The sequence below is a fragment of the Bombus flavifrons genome, chromosome 11 (genome assembly GCF_040668555.2).
Source record: "Bombus flavifrons isolate JBK064 chromosome 11, iyBomFlav1_principal, whole genome shotgun sequence".
NCBI classification, from domain to species: Eukaryota; Metazoa; Arthropoda; class Insecta; order Hymenoptera; family Apidae; genus Bombus; species Bombus flavifrons.
The window spans coordinates 633413-654299 of NC_138452.1; the positions used below are offsets into that span (position 1 = coordinate 633413).

Genomic DNA, 20887 nt, shown 5'->3' on the forward strand with positions numbered 1-20887 from the left:
TTATCTAAATACTGTTTTTCAATGTCGTAGCTGCGAAAGGGAATATTTTTCGTCGTTATTTCTTTCACTCAGATCTCAAGTTGAACTTAAAGAGATGTATGTGCTTGTTATAACGCTTCTATACTAACGATCAATTAGGTCCAAAAATATAAAGTTTCTTATCATATAGCGGTACTTTCAAATAGCTACAAAAATTCGATAGTACGAGAATCAAAGGAACCTGATGAAAGAAGTTCCATTAGAGAATAAGAATATGCGCGAATATACTCTGCAGTTACTGTGATAAATTATTGCTCGGTCCTCGATGAGTTAGCATCTTCCGTAATAACACGAATCAGAATTTGAAGCATCGGTCTTTCACAAATTTGTCCTCGCCGTCTCTTCGAGATTCGATTCGAAGGTTTTGGTCGACACTTTGCGCCGTGCCGTGCTTAAACATACGCACAGTAATTGAACAACGTTCGACGCAATGGAAGTTTTGTCAACGGTCCGAAGCGATTCGGAACGCGTTGATTCCATCGCTATCTCCGGTTACTTATCCCTTCCTCTCCGCACGAACGAACGCATCAACGAGAGGGAAGATTGGCCTGGCTCGCTTTTGCCTCGCTTTGCCTTACCTTGACGACTCGTTCAACCACATTCGAAGAAGTCAAAGCTACCGGAGACGTCCTTTAACCCCTTCTTCCCCTTCACCTTCTGCCCGTCTCGCGAAACTAGTTTCATCCTTTGGTACATATTGTATTAAGGATAAGCACTTATACTCGTACGTGACACGATAATTTCATAGTACCGGCTGATTTAAAGATATTGTACGATATGGTACGCGGTGTTTATCGCGTCGCTTTACCTACAGAACGTAAGCAGCGGAGAGACAAAGGTGCACCACGCTGCAGAAAGGTTTCCAATTCCAGTGGTACAATGCAACAAACAATCTTTGCAGCAGTATTGTGATATATGTCTTGTTCGGTGCAGTTTGACGATACAATCGTTATTGAAAGAACGTTAAATGGAATATTGGCAAAAATGTAGGGTGATAAGGTGCACGGTTCTATGTGACACGATGATACAAGGCGCCAAAGAGAAACAAACGGATGGATAACTTGTTACAGGGCGCAATAACTTGTTCGCACGAATGCAATTCTAAACGACAAGGAAATACGTGTTAGTCTATGATTACAGCGGATACGTACTCTAACGAACTATCGTTTTCGCGAATACGTTAGAACAATCAAGTATGCGAAGATTATAGGAAAAGGGCGTGACAAGAACAATTCTGTTGTTGATTTTTTAACTTTGATGTTATTCAGCGATTAAAAGCGTGTACATTGATATAACGTACTTAAACGTGAGAACATCCTATTCGACCAGAAGATAAGCATTTTAGCGGTAGATTAGAAATTGATGATGTTACGTTGATAAGATATTGGACTTTCAAATTGCTAAATGTGACTTATCCTGTTCTTGCTCTATGGTTTTCGTGTAGATACGCGTGAGATTTTATTCGTCGGAAGGATGGTTCGTCGATAGTTCAATTCCTAAGACATAAAAGATCGATTGTTGGAAAGAGGTCGAGGCAAACTTAAATTAGAGTGAATCCTTGCCCTGATTAGTTCACAATACTTCAATAGTTTTTCTCGCGTCATGCGTAACTCGGAAATGTTCCATCGGAGCAGCAGTCCGAGTGATCGAACGCGCCATTCGACGCGACAGAAGAGTCAAATAGAAGCGACCATTGTACACATGCGTTCGAAGCGCATCGTCCCGGAAACGCAAAAATCCGAACCAATAATGCGGTCGGGAAAAGAATCGAGACTGATAGAGAGGTGTTCGTGGAATGCTCGCGATATTCCGAGAATCGCGTGATATTTCCAGTGTCGTTCTACGAACGTCGTATTGATCAGTGATTCGTGCATGTGGTAGGTGAAACGGAGGATGGAACGAGCTATCGCGGCTGTCACTCGCGCGCGAGTCGCTGATAAACATTTCACGAAAACGAACGAGTAGCGGAGAGGGAGAGGATTTCGTGAAATTTTGAACGAGTGGAGTGCGATCGAGGTATCTGAAGCAGCCAGACGCTTTTACGGTCGATCAGGTTTATCGGGCAGGGAATTAAAAGCGAAGCATCCGGGGACGAAACGAAGGCGAGAAGCGTTCGTCGCCGAGCGATTTTATAGAGATCCGTCGTAAGAATTTATTATCGCGTCAGGGTAATGGGAGAGCCAAGGTCACGTGGAGAGAAAGAGAGAGGGGGGGGGGGAAGAAGGAAGAGGGAAAGATCTACGAGCCATCGGTTACACAAATATGACTTACGATCTAACAGGACAGATTAAGCTCAATATTGTGCTGATACGATATACAGAAATTTATTACCGTGAAAGAGAGATTAGAATGAGCGAGGTCGCGATATGTTTTTCGCGATCCAGTGGAAAGGAAGCGTGTATTTAAAATGATCCATCGATGAAAACGATCGATATACGTACTTCCTAAAAAAAAAAAAAAAAAAAAAAAATAGGATACATATTTTGATAATAAACCCAATCTTGATTCGCCTCGCTGAAGTTGAGTCGCGAGGATTAAGAACGATAGAAAAAATCGTGCAAGTCGCAGCCGATTATCGAATTCTCGTGCATCGAAGGCAGATATCAAGGACACGATATGTGGAAGTAACCGCACGGATTCCAAAGAGAAGGTCGTCCGTGCTTCAGTGCGCGCCTTAAAGTACCTGGACACTGTGCAGACGTCTTCTTTTCATCGACGCAGCTTCGGTCGAATCATACAGAGGAGGATGAACGGGATCTTTTTTCTCGATCTGACGCGATAAATGCAATAGCAACGTGCGGTTAGCGGGGTTAGTGTGATGTTTTCGCGACAGGGCGTGCGAGTGTTCTATATTAAACTCGGCGAACGCGGGTAGGCCGATTGCGAAACGGACGGCTGATATTTTCGTTACATCGCACGAGTAACTGCTTCCGGCCGAGTATATCCTCCCTCTCTCTCTCTTTCTCTCTCTTGGTTGCTCTCTCCACGGCCGGCGTCCTTCCACTCGCATCCTGCTTTTCTACTCGCTCACCCGCTGACAGACTCTATTTTTCTCGCTCTGCTCGCTAGCTCCCTTATTTGCCGGCTCGTTCTTCTCTCTCTCTTTCTTGCGTCACGCCGTGCGTTGCTGTCTCCTCTCTCTAATCGCCCTCTTTCTCTCTCTCCATCTCTCTGTCTCTCTCTCCTTTCCTTCTCCTTCTTCGTTCTTTTCTCCTTCTCTTTCTTCGTTCTTGCGCGCACGAGAGATCGAGCAGATGCCCGTGCTTCAGCCGGCCGGAAACACCTACGCATCATGGCAGCGTGCGAGGTAGCAATGCTCAGCGATGGGAACGAACGCCACGCGAAGCTTCCTCTTGCTTCTCGGTAACAAACGAAGGGCTCGTACGCGTCATAACGAGAATGATCCGTGACAAATTTTTTGGCTCCTGGAAGGAAGAATCTTCTATCATGCAACTAAAACAGAAAATTATACGTTTCAACAACGATTTTTCTATACATTTCTCAAAATCCAGACACTCGTTACCGATGAAAAAACTTCATTCGGAGTTTTTTTTATAACGCTGCTTGGCTTTGTCTTAGTTTGTATCATCGGAATGTAGACAGTACACTTGAAATCTTACAACAGAATACCGTAAATGTTTCTTCTGTAGGAATTATTTCCTAGAAATCAGCAATTATAATCGTGCCTGTGATCGATTCCTTGTCAATTTTCAATGGCAAAGCAAACATTAAGTATCATATCTGATTTCTGTTAATTCTATTCTTTATGAGATTCATCTTGTAAACAAGACTGTTGTTAATGTAACACCAATTGTATTAAATAGATCTGAAAGTGGTATGAAATCTTGAACATCACAGAGGGCTGTCACGTCCCAACTACATCGCTAATCTGCGAAATAGCGACGGGATCGATTCAGGATCCTATCTTTGAAAAGAATTCAAGAACTCGATAGAAGAATATTGTCGCGACGTATACTGTACTATTAATTGCTCGCAATCCTGCTTACAGTAATATAATATTGATATTCGTGAGTTAATGGTCGCACGGTATTGAATTTGTAATAAATGCTATAATGAGCTCCGCAAACGGATGTTGGTTCATCGCTAATGAGAACTAGACAAGCGATATAGATAGAAGGAGACTATGAGAGCTCGCTTCCGTTCTCGGTAATTTTGTCAGTAATGGGTATAACAAGAAGAAAAAGCAAACGTTACCTTATATAATTTGTTAACACGCATAATACAAACAGCAGATGCAATTTATATACCAACAGATACAATTTATGTACGAACACATTGTTCTAAAGTCACCACGTTTGAACAACGAATGAGTTTTGAACAATAACGATTATAGGAACAATTATAATAAAATAATGTAATTTATAAATGAAGATCAAGTTAAAAATGAAGCAACGGTTTAATTTAAATTGCTCATTTCAAAAATGTTCAAAATTAAGTAAGAGTCATTGATTCGAAAGAATTTTGACATTGTCGCTAACCCCGTCTTAGTTTCTTCCTTCGGTTGTGTTACGAAGCTCAACAGTTTTTCTACGTGTTTCTTTCACAGGTACAGATATCGTGTCACAATGTTGGTCGAACAATGATTGATTCGCTTCGCTTCTTCTTCCTTCCTCTACCTTTTTACATCGCTAGATCAACCAGAAAAGGCTGTCTCCTTGCCATTGCAATCTTCCAGAGAATCCTTGTCGCGTTTGGATATTGTAATGTTCTTCTTGATAGATCGATATTGTCGAAGAAATTTCTACTTATACTTTATTCTTGTTTTATCATTACACTTCGAGGTGCAAATTTTCAAATAAAAATTTTAATGTATTTTGAATTCTTCGCGGGCCGAAAGATTACTCGTGGCGCCACCTACTCGAAACACCTATTACACTAGAAACGTATATGATATTCAGAAAAGATAATAGTACATATCTTCGTTTTTAACGTTTAATTGAATGAAAGACAAGTAAATAAAGGGTGCATTATTTATTTATTTACATAGAAATGAATTGCAAACATTTTTAAACATTAGAGAATGTAACCTAATAAATTTTTCCAGGTTAACTTATAGGAAACTTTTGATAATAGTTTTATTATTAGCATTCGCTTGCTTTTCTACGGTGTATCGTACATCATGTGTCAGTAACTGTAATGCTTATTAAACATGCATGCGAGATGCTACAAATACAAACTGCTGAAATTTTAAGAATGATCTGTTTTATTAGGAATTGTTCATATTATCCGGTTGAAACAACGAAAACTAAAGAATCCTTGCTTTTGAAGGAAATATTCTTAAACTAATCTTTTTTTATAACAATATTAGACTTCCATTTTATATTTAAATTATAATAAACCAAAACAAAAAACTGGAATCCGCTACTTAATTCACAAGAGGTATATATTAGTGTGCATGAAATGAGACGTTATTGCTTATCGAAGTAAGCTTGCCTCCGCGAAGAATGGAACGCGGGGGATTCGAGGAATGCGAGGTGCGTGTAACAGGCGTGACCTTCCCAAGGTCAGACGGTGTGTAAAGGAACAATGCACACGGGACTTGATCCGTGGTAGTCTACTGCGATACAATGCGACTGGTAACAGCAATTACGGTTTCAGCCGAAGGAAACACTGTGTGTCCGTGCCTTTGATCATTCAGCTATTCATAGATGCAAACACTGCTGATGTCACTTACTATCATTCAAAAATGTTCCATCAATACAAGTTGCACATTCTCGTAAAACGAGAATTTTTTTATAACATAATTTTTGTAATATAATTTGAAAACAACGATTCTTGTTGTTTTATAATAAAAGATTATGAATATTCTTACATCTCTTTTAATATCTTACTTACACGTTGCGTATAAGTATTGATTCCATATAAGTTTAGTAAAAAATTTAAATTGTCTATGTCTATTTGACTGTAAACTGATTTTTAATGTTTTATTTTTTATTTATTTTCATTCTATTTTGCATCGCCTACATTTGTAATGTTTAATAAAAATATAAATAAATAATTTGTTAATTTCAATTCGCTTTGCATTTTATCTTTTCAAATTATCGATTGTACTTGCCTGATATATTTTAAAATTAATCCAGCGCCAAGATTACAATCTTAAAATTGAACTAACAGCACACTCTAGTGGCAAACGTCCACATTTAATATTGCTTAAAATAAAGACTTGAATCTTTCAAGTGCTTTTCTACTGGTAACAAACTTCTTCGCGCCAAATCTTTCATCTCAACATGCGTGAATGTAAACACTTAATACATACTGTTAAATTTTCTAAACGTTATTTATACTGAAATAAAATGTGGTGTATAGTGAATTTCTCTAGATTCTCCTTCAAATTATATATTCTTTTTAATTAGAAAATATAAAAATAGCAAATATAGATCTAATGAATTGGACGGATTTACCAAAAGAAATTAACGAAGATTTTGTTTCATACAAAGGAGATTATGATTTTCCGGAGTATCTATCTGATAAAAAAGAGTGGGTCAATTTCAAACATAAAAACTTTGAAGGTGGATTAAAACATTAAATGCAATAATTGATAAGTAGTATAAATTTTAAATATATCATTATATAAATATTATATATTATTACAAGCACAGTAAATTATTTTAGATAATGTAGAAATTTTTGAACCCTTCTTAATAATGGAATTGTATAGATTTATACCTTATTTTGAGGGTAAACATGTCAAATTTCATCCTCTTAATATGCCTTATATTAAAATAAGAAAAATAGAAATAGTCGGATTTGTGATAGATGTTTCTGAAGATCCTAAATATTATGAATATCATGGTAAGTAATATAAACTATGTGAATTGACAAGTAATATCTGTAAGCTTTAATAAAGGCTTTTGTGTTAAACAAGTAATTTAAATAAAAATTGTTATAGTTGATGATGGAACAGGAAATATTATTATTTATTATGAGAAAGAAGATTTCAAAAGAGCTGCACTGCGAAGAAAAAAAATAGACATTAAATATAATAAAAGTGCAAAGAATATAGATATTAAATCGTTAAAAACTCAAAAATGCCCAAAACATTTACCAAATCCCCGTCCGAAATTTGTGTATTCTCCTGGGACAAGTATATCTGATATAGCTGTAAGTAATAAAATGTAATTTTAACTGTAATATATGAAAGAGCAAGATAATATTAATGTATATATTTATTATATAGATTTTTGAACATAATTGGTCGCTGGAGACGAATAATGGGACATTGGGTAGAAAACTAAAACGTTGCGCTCATGTACACGCAGTAGGTTACTGTACATTTGATTTTATGTACACAAAGAAATCAAGTGAAGAAATTACATGTGAAGATTTATTTAATGCCAAACTATATTTTCTTGCAAACAGAATTACTTGCATAAGTGAACACAAATATAATAAAATATTGCTTCTGTGGATAAATACAGTTGTTAGAAGACGATATGATGAAAATTTAAATGAAACAGCATCTTCCTCCAAAACATAGAAATAAAAGTAGATTCTACTATATTTTACAGATATAAAATGTGACAATTCTATACAATTGTTAAATGATGGAATAAAACAATTATAATGGTACTAGATATATTACTGAAAAAGCATTTATTTAGAACATTTTGGATGCATTATTTATGTGTTAAATATCATATATCAAATTAAAAATTTTTTATTGTTAATTAAATTGAAAATTCACACACAATGGAAGGTTACATGCCAATGTCTTTTTTTCAATAAATGCACATTTGATTGTTTCAGATTGTGATATATTTACATATAAATGGAAATTTTAGGTAACAGAATTGTCTATTTCACTTATATTAGCTCTAGGTGTTACACTGGCTGTTACTATTTCATTAACCAATTCGTTGTCGTTGTTTGTGACTAATTCTGTTTTACTTGACATCATTATCAGCTTATGATACTGACATCCAGTTAAGGGCAAATGTGGTGCTATTTCGCTTGGCTCTACAAAAAGTGATGGTGGAACCTAAAAAAAATTAATTTCTGGTTCATTCTAATTGTTATTTTGTTTACGTAGTATAGTAGAGACTTCATAGAAACTCAGGAGTTTGGTTATCCATAAAATATCAATCCATAAAATTATCAATAAAATATCAATTGCAAGGCAATATAAATTTTGAAAGCAAAATCACTGACATGTCATATTATTGGTATGGATAAAACATGAGCTGTTATAGTTTTGTTCTAGAGTATTGTTTGTATTAAAACTATATTAAACAATTACTTACACGTATTTCTTCAACCCTGGCTTCTCTTGATGTATATTCTCTTAATATATAATCTTGACCAAATTCATGATACAGCCGCGTATCATTTATCCTCAACATTACACCGTCAATTCTCAGAAAATATCTCAATAAAATGAAAAAGCTAGTTGGCATAACTCGCTATTGAAATCAGTAAATAAAATTAGAATACAATAAGTCATATACTTTTTTTTTAGGACAAATGTATTCATATAGTGACTTACAATTTTTACAGAGCAAACTGCAATGCCATTGTCATGTAGTTCATCTTCAAACAATGTTAAATCATGATAAAACAGGATTTTATCTCTCCTTTTTAATTTATCCACATCAATTCGTTCATTAGTTTCCTGAATTTCAAAATTAGATATCGTCCCAGTATAACTACTGGTAAATGTCCAATCAAATGGTTTTACTTTTTCTTCCAAATATTCACTGCTTTCTGATCTATGGAATAATATATATATATATATATTATTATATATATATAATACATACATGTATTATTATTACTATTAAAAAATGTATTGATAAATAAAGTGAATACACATGAGTATACATATCTGTACCTGGATTCTTTCCAAGCTTCTGCACATGCTAATTGAATATTAATTTTTCCATTTGATACAGTTCTCAAAGCATCTAATGCATTGAATTGCATGGATGCACCATCCTGATGTTTTAAAGTTAATATATTATTTGGGAATACCATGTCCGGCATGTGTGGCAATTCTAAGGTACGGCTGAAACTGTAAAAGTATTTATATGATATAATTCACCACAATTCTATACATAATCAAAGTTATCTAATGTACATGCAAAATTGACAGGCATCAGCATCCTGATCGCCACAACCATTTTCACTCTTAGAACATTTAGAATGAAGTATATGTGACTGTGTGTATTTGATATGCCACGGAGGAAATACATGTTCTTCTTGATTAACAGGAAGCCTCAAAATGTCAATTCCACCATGAACTTTCACTGCTGTCATGATCTAAAATATATTTATTATAGAACATATTACATTAATACAAATTAAAAATTTACACAGTAAGCACATTTGATAGATATTTGTCTATCTATGTAACATAATTATAAATATTAATACAATTTAGACTTATGGAAATTGAATGAAACAATAGATAATCTATATAATTAATTAAGAATAAAGTAGAATGTTTATAGATATTGATTCATTAACCTAACAAAATGCCATATTCGCTTGCATGTTTTAACCGTAACATTTTGCATCCTTATTATATTATAATGCAATACTAAATTTTATGTATTTTAACGCATTTTATAATTAATACCTAATTTATTTTTATTTAATTAACTGTTATAATAATATTGTATAAACTGTCATATACTGTTATGTATATACATAAGGTATACTCACGAAAACTAGTTCTTGAGCTCAATTATTAAATTTATAATCAAATAACATCACGGATGTTATTCCAATTATCTAGCGATCGCTGCTATTTTTGTTTGTATAATTATTCGTTTCCTTATTGAAAATTTCTTTCGAACATGACAATCGCAGTCTGTTCATAACACTTCATTACCGACTGTACGCAGAGCGCTTACTTGCAAAAATTGTATACTTTTTATAAAATATATGTACAATGTATGTAAGTATTTACATATTTCCATATTAAAAATAACATTTCATTGTAGTATTATCAACATATTTTTTTAGTATAAGTCAATCTGAATTACAAAATATTTAAATCTCCACGAAAATGTGTTCATAATAAATTACCGTGAATGCAGTATAAAAAATTAAAGCTTTTGGTATGTTTGGATTGCTAATTAAAATGTTTTTAAAAATAAAATATTAGAATGACTGAAAAGATTAGAATGAATTTAAATAAGTAAAATTTAAGTATATGATAGGAGAAGATCATGTAATTATCAAACACCAGGCACTGCTTAAAAATATGTAATATTGATCATATCTAAAGATACTTGACAAAATTGAATTCTGGGCGAAGTTTTAAGACCACAGTTCCTTCGCTCTTCCGTACGGAAATAACCGAAGTGATTGTAGAAGATTCGGGTGAACCCAATCAGTCTCCCTCGAGTATAAGAAGCAGTTACGTGTTTCGCAAAACGCGTGTGTTTAAAATGTCGATCAAAAAGTCTGATTTATCTGTGGGATTTACTGAAGAAAATGTCGAACAAACTACAGAAGAAAGAAGATTGTTTCAAAAGCAACATATACAAAAAATCAAGTCGATCGCTGGTCACGTTGGACTTTTGATTGCATTGATGCTTTATACAGCAATTGGTGGTTTAGTAAGTTAAACTTTTAAACGTGCACGTTTAAATTAAAAAAACTAAATAAAAATAGCTACTGCATTTTTCGTGAAATAATTATATAAAGTTGCTGTTAAATATGAAAAGAACAATTGGATGAAAAATTACTCTTTTATAAATAATTACGCGTTAAAGGAATCTTATAAATAATGTAAAAACGTATAGAAAGATTTTTAATGACAAATGATATTTTGTTGATATTATTAAACATACCAATGAATATTCCAATTTTTTAACTATTTATTTACGCAAGTTTATAGAATGTAATATTTACAGAAATAACAACGCGGATCTGGATTTCCATTTGGTGTCTTTATTTTTAGCAATTGACCAATCGCATGGCTCGATGCGATTAATACTAACCTTCTTTGTTAAACGTTTACATATATTGTTTATCTTTTAGTTTGCAATTTTTAAAAAATGAATTTGTATGTTATCTTTGAAAGAATATTACCTAGTAATAAACTCACAGAATAAAATAATTAGCGATATTATCAAAATGCAAACCGAACATATATTTGAAGCACGTAAAATGATATTGAAGGACCAACCACTTGAGAGTCAAGAGGTTTACAAACAAGTGTATTAAATGTCGTTAGTAAACAAAGTTAATTTCTTACATTAGAACTATGCTATTCTAGAACAATGTTGAAATATATCAATCATAAAATAATTCGCTGGGATTTATTATTATAGCTTTCATTAACAGGTTTTTCGGCATATCGAACTTCCGGCAGAATTAGCACGTTTGGAAGTTTTGCGCGCCAATTTACGTGCTGAAAGATATTCATTTGTCAATGCGGTTTCCAACAATACCGATGTGTCAAATTTACGCACATTGGTAAGTCGGTGATTTCAACATTGATGGTGCACCTTCAAATTTCGATTCGAAATACTCACTTGATGGAGGTGATCAAAATCGAACCGATATTTTGAAACGTACCAATCGTTTTTGAATAATTAGAAAGAATGCGATGCAAGGGATGTTTACAGGTTAGCGTAAAATTACGTGCTTACGAAGAGGCAGTCCAGAAAGCAGCACAAGGTGGTTTGTTGGTCTCCTTCGTGACAGACACAATAGATCAAGAAAATCGAGATACGACAGATTTACAGCCGATCGTAACTGAAAGATGGAGTGTTTTTCAAGCCGTATTTTTCGCAAGCACTGTTCTTACAACGATTGGTAATGAATAACAATTATACGTGTAATTTAAATCTAAGTTGATTTATGACGATCAAGAGATTGTGCTTGTAATAGTTTCCTAACATATAATACAATTAGGTACGAATTAATGTAATTTTAAAAACATGAAATTCATAGGTGGATTAAGTGGACGAACAACAAATACTGTCTCTATATTTTTGTTTATTTGGTTGTTCTTTCCTTTTTTTTCTTTTGTTGTTTTAAGGATATGGGAACGTTGTACCATCTACTAATCTGGGAAGGATGTTCTGCATCTTATTCGCATTCGTTGGCATACCTTTGACATTGATAGTAATAGCTGATTGGGGGAAACTATTCGCTGGAGGTGTAGTTAAAATCGCATTAACCCTAAAATCGAAACTCCCGCTTCACTTTTCTTTTCCCTGCGTTCCGACAAATTTAGCAGGAAGGCGATCGCTTGGTAAGTTCGATTAACTCATTTGAATTATGTTAAGTTCAATAGAGAAAGTATTAAATAGAGAAAGCCATTAGGTGGTATTGACAAAATCCGCAATCACTTAGTTGCCAACCCAATAAAACGATAACCAAATTTATATTCGAATTAGTATATTCATAATCTAAATACTCTTGATATTATTATATATCGTTTTTTTGCACGTTATACAAATTGCATTATAAATTTTTATACAAAAATATAAAGTTGCATATTCTTTTTATAGGAGCATTTACAGCGATTGTTTTACTTTTTTTATACCTCGCTTGTGGTGCAGGTATGTTCATGTTATGGGAAGATGACTGGAATTTTTTTGATGGATTTTATTTTTGTTTTGTCACTATGACCACGATAGGATTCGGTGATTTAGTACCGAGTAAGTATTAAAATATATGTTGCACTTAAAAGAGTTTTTGAAATATCACGCGAACCCACGACGTAATAAGTAGTTTTTACTTTACGTTCGAAAGGATACTGTTATTCGTACCCACGTAGTGCGTATTTATAGATTATTATTTATATACCTTCTGTTATCGTCTTTTTATAGAGAAACCGAAATACACGTTACTATGTACTCTATATATCTTGGTTGGTTTGGCGTTGACGAGTACCATTATTGAGCTTGTAAGTCGACAATATGCTCAATCATGGAGAAGATTGCAAAGGCTCAGTGGGCCATTGGCTGAAACTATTCGCAGACTAGGTGAACAGGCTGGAGGCGATATGTCCGCGCTGCATTCAGATCTTAGGTAATCAGATGAATTATATTGTTTATAATAATAATCTTTGAATGTCTTCATATTATTGTTAATTTTAGGAAAGTTTTGACAGTGATATCAATGCCGCGCTTAAAATGGTCAACATCTTTTAATCGAGAAGATTCGAAAGATCAAGAATGGGAAGAAGCAGTAGAAGCTGTGCTTCGTGATATAGCTGCGAATGCTAATAATACCCAGCCAAAGAAAAAACAGATAATGCAAATTGTTATTTATGAGTCGAGTGTCTGACTGAAAGCAAGATTTATAATTCGATTGTTTATTCCTTTCGAAATAAGTTTATAATATTCGATGTACATGCTACTTAAACTTTACTTAAACTTAAAAATTTTACCCGCGTGAACTGCGCGCGTCGGTAGATAAACCCGCGAACGCGCAGAAACCGTTAACCCTGAGTTCGATCAGTAGTTCTAATGTTGAACTACCCTGATCGACGAAAACAATAATTCGTAGACGAGCAATCACTAAATTTAGAAATTATAGTACCGCACGAAGCAGGACAAAGGACGTTGTTCTGCGTTCGTTGTCGGCTCTCACAGTGACGTCTACGTTGGTTAAATCGGTGATAATTCCGGTCCAATGGTCCAGATCGTGCAAAATAGAACTGACCGACCATCAGCTATTGTGTGCATTGCGTATCGTGTGCGTATTTAGATAAATATTTTATATGAAGGTAGAATCGCAGTGGTTCTCCTACTTGATAGTTTTGTATTAGAAAAATTCTAATTGTGCGTTTAAAGTCAATTTAATGAAGGGAAAATATGTATTAGATGAATTTTCAGTTGAAGCAATATTCTCATTTAATGATTTATTGTAAATACATGTGTGTATCTAGTCTTCCATAACAAAGTTTTTCAAAGTTATTTGTAATTTATTCATGTTACATAGTGCATATGAGGATTGAATTTATATACAAACATAATCATTCTTGATCATTTTTTTTAAATACAACATGTGTATATGTCGTACTGAGGCTATTGTAAATACTCAATATGTCTGACTCTTACGTCATGCCACCCACGTGTATTCATGTATACTGTTTCGCGCGTGTTGTTTGAATTGGTCAAACTGAAACTTACCGTTACAAAGCATTGCGTAATTTTAAGAGGAGGATATTCCATCTCGTCTATACTATGGCACATTTTATCTTATAGGGAATACGTTTTTATTCAATTCTTTCCTGTTTAGCAATTAAGTACAATGACCGGCATTAAAGATCCGACTGAACAACCGAAGTTGGAGAAAATAAAACAAGGAAATGATCAAATGAATGCTATTGTTAAAAAACGTTTTACGGATTTAACAAATACTTGCATGCAAGATTTATTCAAGTTTTCTAAAAACATGACAGAATCCTTCAGGTAATTAACCCTCCAATTAATTTCAGCAAAATGTTCTTTTTATAAATAACGAATAAGATTGTATAATTATTATTCAATAAGGAATATTTATAAATAATATTCTTTTCTATTTCTCAGGTCAATATTAGACAACATAAAAGTTCGTATCGAACAATTTCACGAACAAAATCGATCTATATTTGATTTATTTTCACTTTCGTCACTGCAAAAATGGTCTCAACGTGAACACTGAAACATCGAAGATGTGGAAGTATCAATGTTTTTTGATAGATACATGTTTTTCAAAGATATACTTGTACCTAAATTGACCAAAATATTTAAGTCTGCACATTCTTGATGAAATAAAAGCGTTATGAATGTTTAAAACCTAAAATTACTTTAATAAAGGAAAGTCTAGAGAAAAAGCAATTTTTATTTACTTACTAGGGCACCTTAATTATCAAATACTGATATTATTTTATTACAGTAAAACGTATTAAAACGTAATTGATGTTTAAGGTTTCAAATTTAACGGTCAAAATGTTGCAAACATATATGTTTCGATAGGTCGACATAGCGTACGTTGTACGCCATCTTAGTGGGGTACTATTACCGCCAATCTACTACGTTTCAATGAATTTTGTTACTTACTATATAACTAAAATTTAGTGTTATTTTCGGATTGATGTCTCTGAGTATTTGATTAGTTTATTATTTGAACAATCGGTTTTTGTTCTTTGAGTTCTATGTGACAGCATGTCAAGCCAGTACTGTTTTCTCTGTGCGAGTGATGAAGGTGTTTTCTTGGATGTTACAGCGGACAATAAACAAATGTATTATGACCAACTCGAAATCTGCTCACTTATTAAGGTAAAGAGAAATATTTTCTAAAGAGAAATATTCTTACTTGAAATCACTAATTTGCTAGTGAGATATTCGAATTCAATTAAGTTTGCTACAGTAAGTCTGAGCGTGCGTCGATATTTGTGCACATTAAGAAACATAAATATTTGAATAAAGGGTTTGCTTAAATCCATTTCCTTACAATTACATATAAATACAATGAACAGATCTATTATTATTAATAGTGAATGGTCTATTGTAAACAGTAGGAATAAATGTTTTATTTAGTCATTAATTTGCAGACTTGATATTAGAGGTTACATAAAGCTGTTGGATTAATTTTGCATAAACAAACTTTAATAATACAAGATTAATATTATTTTGTGGAGAATTTGAAAGCCGATGTTTGATTCTATTACTCTGTATGATCATAGTTTCATACTCTGTGATGATTTAAGAGCTTCTATGTCTTTTATAAGATATTTAAGTTATGTTTTAAGTCTTTAACTGGCTATAGTATGTGCTATTATTGATGATTTATTGAATTTGCTGTAATTTTTCTATAAAATATAATCTTTGATACATCTATATTAAATATAAACTGTACATTTGGAAAGTGAGTTTTGTTTTCTAATATAAAAAAGTAAACATAAGTTATCACAATGTTAAATGTAACTATATATATTTAAACATCACAATATAAATATATGAAATGTATTATGTTATTCCTTTTATTTCCTTGTAACATTTCTTTTATAGTTATTGATCTTTTATAAGCATTTTACTTTTTTGTGTTTTCAGTCATATTAACTATTTATTATTTACATAGGTACTAAAAGCAGATCAATTGCCAACCAAAATTTGTCACAAATGTGCATATGAATTAAATCAATGCAGTTCTTTTATAGAAAAATATAAACGTGCTACAAAGCAAAAAATAAATGTTCGCAGACAGTGTTGTAGTCTATGTCGTGAACCAGCAAAAAACAAATTTATCTTTGATATTAGTAAAGAGAAGAACTTGCAGTATAATCCATTTCATAAAATACAGGAACTCCTTAATACAAAGGTAGAAACTACTTAATATAGTGGTTTATTGATTACCTTTATAAATATTCTATTACATATGAATACTTATAATATTTAATATGTTTATATTTGTATTGTATATTGTATTTTATATGGTATGTAATTTAATATGTAATTTACATATGATTTTTATATTTCGTAGAACAGTGAAAATGTTTATGGAGAGTATAAATTCATATGTTTATCTTGCCGATATGTGATAGATGTATTGATAGATTTAAAGAACATATGTGAAGAAGCTCCATTTAAATTGGAAGATACAGCTGATAAAAAAATAAATTACTTAACTTTCCCTAAGGTAATATTTAGTCGTATATTATATTAAATCATTATATATTATATTAAATCAATATAATATATTTATGTTACAGATAAAAACAACCATTGTAAATCGCAAAACTACCAGGACTGAATCTAAAAGAATAAATTTAATCACATTTCTGGAACCAGAGAGAGATTTTGACGAAATGACTCGCACACGATCTCGAAATAACAAATTAAACGAACAAACAAAGTCGCAAGTTTGTAGTAAATGTCATAATTCTATTGAAACTGATGATGATATATTCAAGATTCATAAAACAGGAGAAATTGTATGTAAATGTTGTTGGAAAAATGTGGATATTTGTAAAAGTAAACCTGAGAAAGAAGTATCAAATGACAAACAAATCAAACTTTGTACAGTTTTTTTAAAAGATGTATTAAAAGATTCTAAAATAAAGAAGGAGAAGCTCTATAGGATTGATGAGGATGATGAAGGCAATAAGACATATGTTGTAATGGCCACAAATTTGACAAATGCAAATAAATCCAGTAAGCCAGTTAGTGATATAAGAAATGATATAGAAAAGCAAAGTCAAAAGCGTTCTAGTAAAAGTGTAAGGACTGCAGATAAGGACTCAAGTAGTGAAGATGTACCTAATAAAAAACACAAGCCTGATGTAAAAGAAATAAGTGAAACTGACTCGAAGCAGTCCAGTTTGGTTGCACAACAGGCAAAGCAAGTTACACAGAAGGATGGTAAGCATAATATTAATCAAAGTTCTGATTCAGATTCTTCTATTCCAAAAATTGCAAAAAATAGCGGTCGTCGTTTAACAAGACATAAACGAGCAACTGGCGCATCCTTATCGGATGCAGATATTGACAATAAGTATAATCGTAAAAGATTAAAAGCTATTTTAAGTGGTATTCCTATAAGAAGAAATCGTAATGTAGACGTGAGTGACGAATCGTCGTCAAATGAGGATGTTGTATTAAAGAGAAAGCGATTGAGCTTTACAAGTACTTCATCTGTTACTATAGAAATATGTGATGACGATAACGATCAGGAAAACTTTGAAAAGAATATACGAAAAACGAACAGAAAGAATATTAAAAAACTCGTGAAACTTCCTACAGTTACAAATTCCCAAGAATTGCAGTCCCCAAAATCTGATGATAAAGATGATATATTTAAGACTCAAACATATGTATGCGATGAATGTGGAGCTAGTTATGAAAATAAATTTATAGGTTTGACACACAAATTGACACACTATAAACAACCACAATTAAAATTACAGAAATTAAGTAATGAAACTTGGATGAAAGAAACATCAGGTCCAAGCGAAGCACTAGATGATCAGGTAGAAGATTTGTCTGAGACTATAAAAATTACGGTAGAAGATGATGAAGAAGAATTGATGGAAAGTGAAAAGAATTTTAACACAAGTAATTGTGCAGATATAAATTCTAATGCAGGAAGTAATATTAATTCGCCTAAAAAGGAAGCAGTAGAAGATGCTGTTGATGTAAAACTTGTCATGAAAGAATCTGATGATGATCAGACACATAAGACTGAGAAAGAAACAGAAGATCTACAAGAAGATGAAGTTGCAGAAATAAATATCATAAGTCCGTCGCAAAATGAAACTAAAACTAAAGAAGACAAGGATAAAGAAAGTGAAAAAGAAAATGAGGGTAATTATAATAATAATGATGAAACTGATAAAAATATTCATGGATCTATAAAATGTGTGAATTCAGAAGAAATAATGGAAATTTCACATAGCGATTCTGAAGACAAACAAGAAGAAAAATATAAACAGATGGAGGAAGATAAACAAGAAAACGAGAAAGATAAACAAGAAAACGAGAAAGATAAACAAGAAAACGAGGAAGATAAACAAGAAAACGAGGAAGATAAACGAAAAAACGAAGAAGGTAAACAAGAAAATGAGGAAGATGCAAGTAAGGTAGAGGAAAAACAAACTGAAATAGTTGAAGAAGTTGAAAAAGTTAAAGTAGTTGAAGAAGTTAAAGTAGTTAAAGAAAGAGGAGGAGAAGAAGATGCAAAGAGAGATTTAGATATTAAAGATAATGAGAAAGGAAAACAGGAAAAGGAACAAAAGGAGGCGATGTGCAACGGGCAAGCGATTCAAACGATTAATAAAGAAAGTTTAAAGAAATTCAGTGAAGACTGTGTTGAGGATACCATGGAAGCAAATGATATTGATGTTTCAAAGAAGATTGAACAAAGTGATATTAAACACAAAGAAACGAACAACGGAACGGACGTAGCCGATGATGAAGGTGATTTAACAATACTTGCCGAACAAAGATCGCCTAAATCGATACAAAAAATAATATCCTGTAATGAAAATAGAATGCAAATAAAAGTAGATGATTCTGATTCAAAAAAATCAGAAGTTTTGGAGAGAACTGTGTTTCTCGAAGAAGATACGACTGATAAGGAGAATTTCAATAGAAATGATGTGGAAATCGTGGATGTAGATTCTCCACAACGAAAAGATTCAATAAGCGATTCTGCAAATGCAGCAGCAGAAGTGTTACGAGAAGTACTTGATTTAGCAAGTGCAGAAGTTGTAAAACGACAAGAAGTTATTGATATAAATATTGACACTGATTCCATCGAAACGGAGACTTTGGAAAACATATCACGTGAAATACAAAATATTGTTGATATGCCATCTCTCAAAATTGACGACACCAAAACTGAAAATGAAACACATGTGGAGTAGTGTATAAATATATATATATATTTAGGAGATCACTTTTTTATAAAATTTAAATATAGTTTTTACACAGTCAAAAGGTCAAGTTTCCTCCGCTTCTGTTGCTTAGAAGATGTATCATATTATTAATTCTCATTTACATGAAAGGTATAAAATGGAACAATTATTTCATTGGTATTTCAAATTAAAAGATGAAATGTACAATGGTATTTTACTTTTCAGTGATTAGTAGCCTTTTGTATACGAGTTCATTTTAACATAGAAACACTTGAAAATATTTTACGACATCACATACACAAATGCCTATAATTTTGTGTCATATAATTCGTTGTGGAAGCGTTATCCGTTGTCATAGACTAATAGTATGCGATTTCTACACACACACACACACGCACGCACACACACACACACACGATATTTAATGCTCTTTTGTATTTTTGTTTGTGCAACAAAAAAGATTATATTATATTATGTTATATTATATACTCTTAAAAAGCTTATTTCTAATTATTACTATATTTGGTAATTAGCTGTTTTATTTACAGGAATCTATGCTTTTTACATTCTGTTTTTTTTTTAGTAAGATAAGCAAGAAACGTGTTGCATGCAGGTTCTAAATAATTTACCGTTGCACATTAATTGGAGATATTTGGGCCAAGTTGTGCAGAATGCTACCAATCCTCGATGGTCTAAAATTGAGAAAAATATAGTTTGAAAAGTCTAATTTAAAAAACGGAAATAGATTTATTTCTTTTGGATATATTTTATTTTTTGTTCTTTTATAATGTTTTTTAATGGCTTATTTAATAGTGAATAGTATAATTAATATATGGTTTGGAAGTTTTCTGTAAAAATAATTATAAGCTTAAAATAGAACTATGGCTTGGTAATTTTAATAATTATGTAATGTAAGAGTCGTTCTATGGGTTGGCTATTTTTTGCAAAATAAAGGTTATAATATTATGGGTTCTGTAATGTGTTTAACTAATTTTTTATTATTTTGGGGGTTGGTAGATTTCTGTATAACCTGGCCAATTTTAATGTAAATTTCTAATTACTTAATTCTATTAAACCTATTAAATTTTTTCTAATTTTTCTATGGCAACAAGTAAGAATTGAATAGTCGTTTGTGTGCAATGTAACCACAAGACTTGTTATTACTATTTTATTAGTACAACGACCTCTTAGCCCATAATATTTTTAATTTGATATTTCTTATTTGTCCTATTTAATTGTTTAAATTACTATAGAAGTCTACAGTTTTTTAAATCTTGCTATTATAAATTGATCATACATACTGACGCATTCATCAAACGAATTAACTTCACTAAAAATCTCGCATTATAAGCTCGCCGTACATCGTCGTTGTTTTTGTCTTGATTTTGTTACCTTATCTTTATATTTTTTACGTAATTATTTCATTAATTTTTTTGAGAATATCATTTAAGGATGAGTCTAACTATAAGCAAGTCGCTTGTTTATGATTTCCGCGGCATTGTAATGAGGAACAGGAAGTTCTTA

At 32.4% G+C, this 20887-nt stretch overlaps 4 protein-coding genes across 8 annotated transcripts; 3 read left to right on the forward strand and 1 right to left on the reverse strand.

The window, feature by feature from the left end:
• The first annotated feature begins 6213 nt into the window (after window positions 1-6213).
• On the forward strand, window positions 6214-8009 carry LOC138184852 (uncharacterized). The gene is made up of 5 exons (XM_069123203.1): window positions 6214-6358; window positions 6429-6569; window positions 6673-6852; window positions 6950-7161; window positions 7238-8009. Exons 2-5 carry the CDS (start codon window positions 6443-6445, stop codon window positions 7535-7537), a joined length of 819 nt encoding a protein of 272 aa, XP_068979304.1. The 5' UTR covers window positions 6214-6358; window positions 6429-6442; the 3' UTR covers window positions 7538-8009.
• On the reverse strand, window positions 7793-12673 carry LOC138184850 (TIP41-like protein). Of its 4 annotated transcripts, none has more exons than XM_069123200.1 (6): window positions 12563-12673; window positions 9134-9315; window positions 8888-9067; window positions 8543-8765; window positions 8301-8459; window positions 7793-8038 (listed from the first exon to the last, which is right to left on the reverse strand). In XM_069123200.1, the coding sequence occupies exons 2-6, from the start codon at window positions 9310-9312 to the stop codon at window positions 7838-7840; spliced, it is 942 nt and encodes a 313-aa protein (XP_068979301.1). In that variant the 5' UTR covers window positions 9313-9315; window positions 12563-12673; the 3' UTR covers window positions 7793-7837. The 4 variants fall into 4 exon arrangements, with proteins under 4 accessions (XP_068979301.1, XP_068979299.1, XP_068979300.1 ...); XM_069123198.1 differs by lacking the exon at window positions 12563-12673 and adding an exon at window positions 12125-12217; XM_069123199.1 differs by lacking the exon at window positions 12563-12673 and adding an exon at window positions 9721-9905.
• LOC138184851 (TWiK family of potassium channels protein 7) lies at window positions 10380-12688 on the forward strand. Its single transcript, XM_069123202.1, has 5 exons — window positions 10380-10622; window positions 11353-11484; window positions 11637-11826; window positions 12053-12268; window positions 12528-12688. Exons 1-5 carry the CDS (start codon window positions 10452-10454, stop codon window positions 12686-12688), a joined length of 870 nt encoding a protein of 289 aa, XP_068979303.1. The 5' UTR covers window positions 10380-10451.
• A 618-nt stretch (window positions 12689-13306) lies between these two features.
• Window positions 13307-19866, forward strand: LOC138184845 (putative autophagy-related protein 11). Of its 2 annotated transcripts, XR_011174430.1 has the most exons (7): window positions 13307-13719; window positions 14266-14438; window positions 14556-15287; window positions 16090-16329; window positions 16492-16647; window positions 16721-19513; window positions 19589-19866. XR_011174430.1 is itself a non-coding variant. In XM_069123185.1 (6 exons), the coding sequence occupies exons 3-6, from the start codon at window positions 15174-15176 to the stop codon at window positions 19370-19372; spliced, it is 3162 nt and encodes a 1053-aa protein (XP_068979286.1). In that variant the 5' UTR covers window positions 13307-13719; window positions 14266-14438; window positions 14556-15173; the 3' UTR covers window positions 19373-19866. The 2 variants fall into 2 exon arrangements, 1 of the variants encoding a protein (XP_068979286.1); XM_069123185.1 differs by having other exon boundaries at window positions 16721-19866.
• The last annotated feature ends 1021 nt before the right edge of the window (window positions 19867-20887 follow it).

Bases quoted from the DNA above. Each gene is read 5' to 3' on its own strand.
- LOC138184852 (XM_069123203.1), top strand. From the start codon at position 6,443: ATGAATTGGACGGATTTACCAAAAGAAATTAACGAAGATTTTGTTTCA. The intron at 6,570-6,672 runs GTGGATTAAAAC...AAATTATTTTAG, and splicing joins CAAACATAAAAACTTTGAAG to ATAATGTAGAAATTTTTGAA. The intron at 7,162-7,237 runs GTAAGTAATAAA...TTTATTATATAG, and splicing joins CAAGTATATCTGATATAGCT to ATTTTTGAACATAATTGGTC.
- LOC138184851 (XM_069123202.1), top strand. From the start codon at position 10,452: ATGTCGATCAAAAAGTCTGATTTATCTGTGGGATTTACTGAAGAAAAT. The intron at 11,485-11,636 runs GTAAGTCGGTGA...GGATGTTTACAG, and splicing joins TGTCAAATTTACGCACATTG to GTTAGCGTAAAATTACGTGC. The intron at 12,269-12,527 runs GTAAGTTCGATT...TTCTTTTTATAG, and splicing joins AGCAGGAAGGCGATCGCTTG to GAGCATTTACAGCGATTGTT.
- LOC138184850 (XM_069123198.1), bottom strand. The intron at 8,766-8,887 runs GTACAGATATGT...ATTATTCCATAG, and splicing joins GAAGCTTGGAAAGAATCCAG to ATCAGAAAGCAGTGAATATT. The intron at 8,039-8,300 runs GTAAGTAATTGT...AATTTTTTTTAG, and splicing joins CCAGGGTTGAAGAAATACGT to GTTCCACCATCACTTTTTGT.
- LOC138184845 (XM_069123185.1), top strand. From the start codon at position 15,174: ATGTCAAGCCAGTACTGTTTTCTCTGTGCGAGTGATGAAGGTGTTTTC. The intron at 15,288-16,089 runs GTAAAGAGAAAT...TTATTTACATAG, and splicing joins AAATCTGCTCACTTATTAAG to GTACTAAAAGCAGATCAATT. The intron at 16,330-16,491 runs GTAGAAACTACT...TATATTTCGTAG, and splicing joins AGGAACTCCTTAATACAAAG to AACAGTGAAAATGTTTATGG.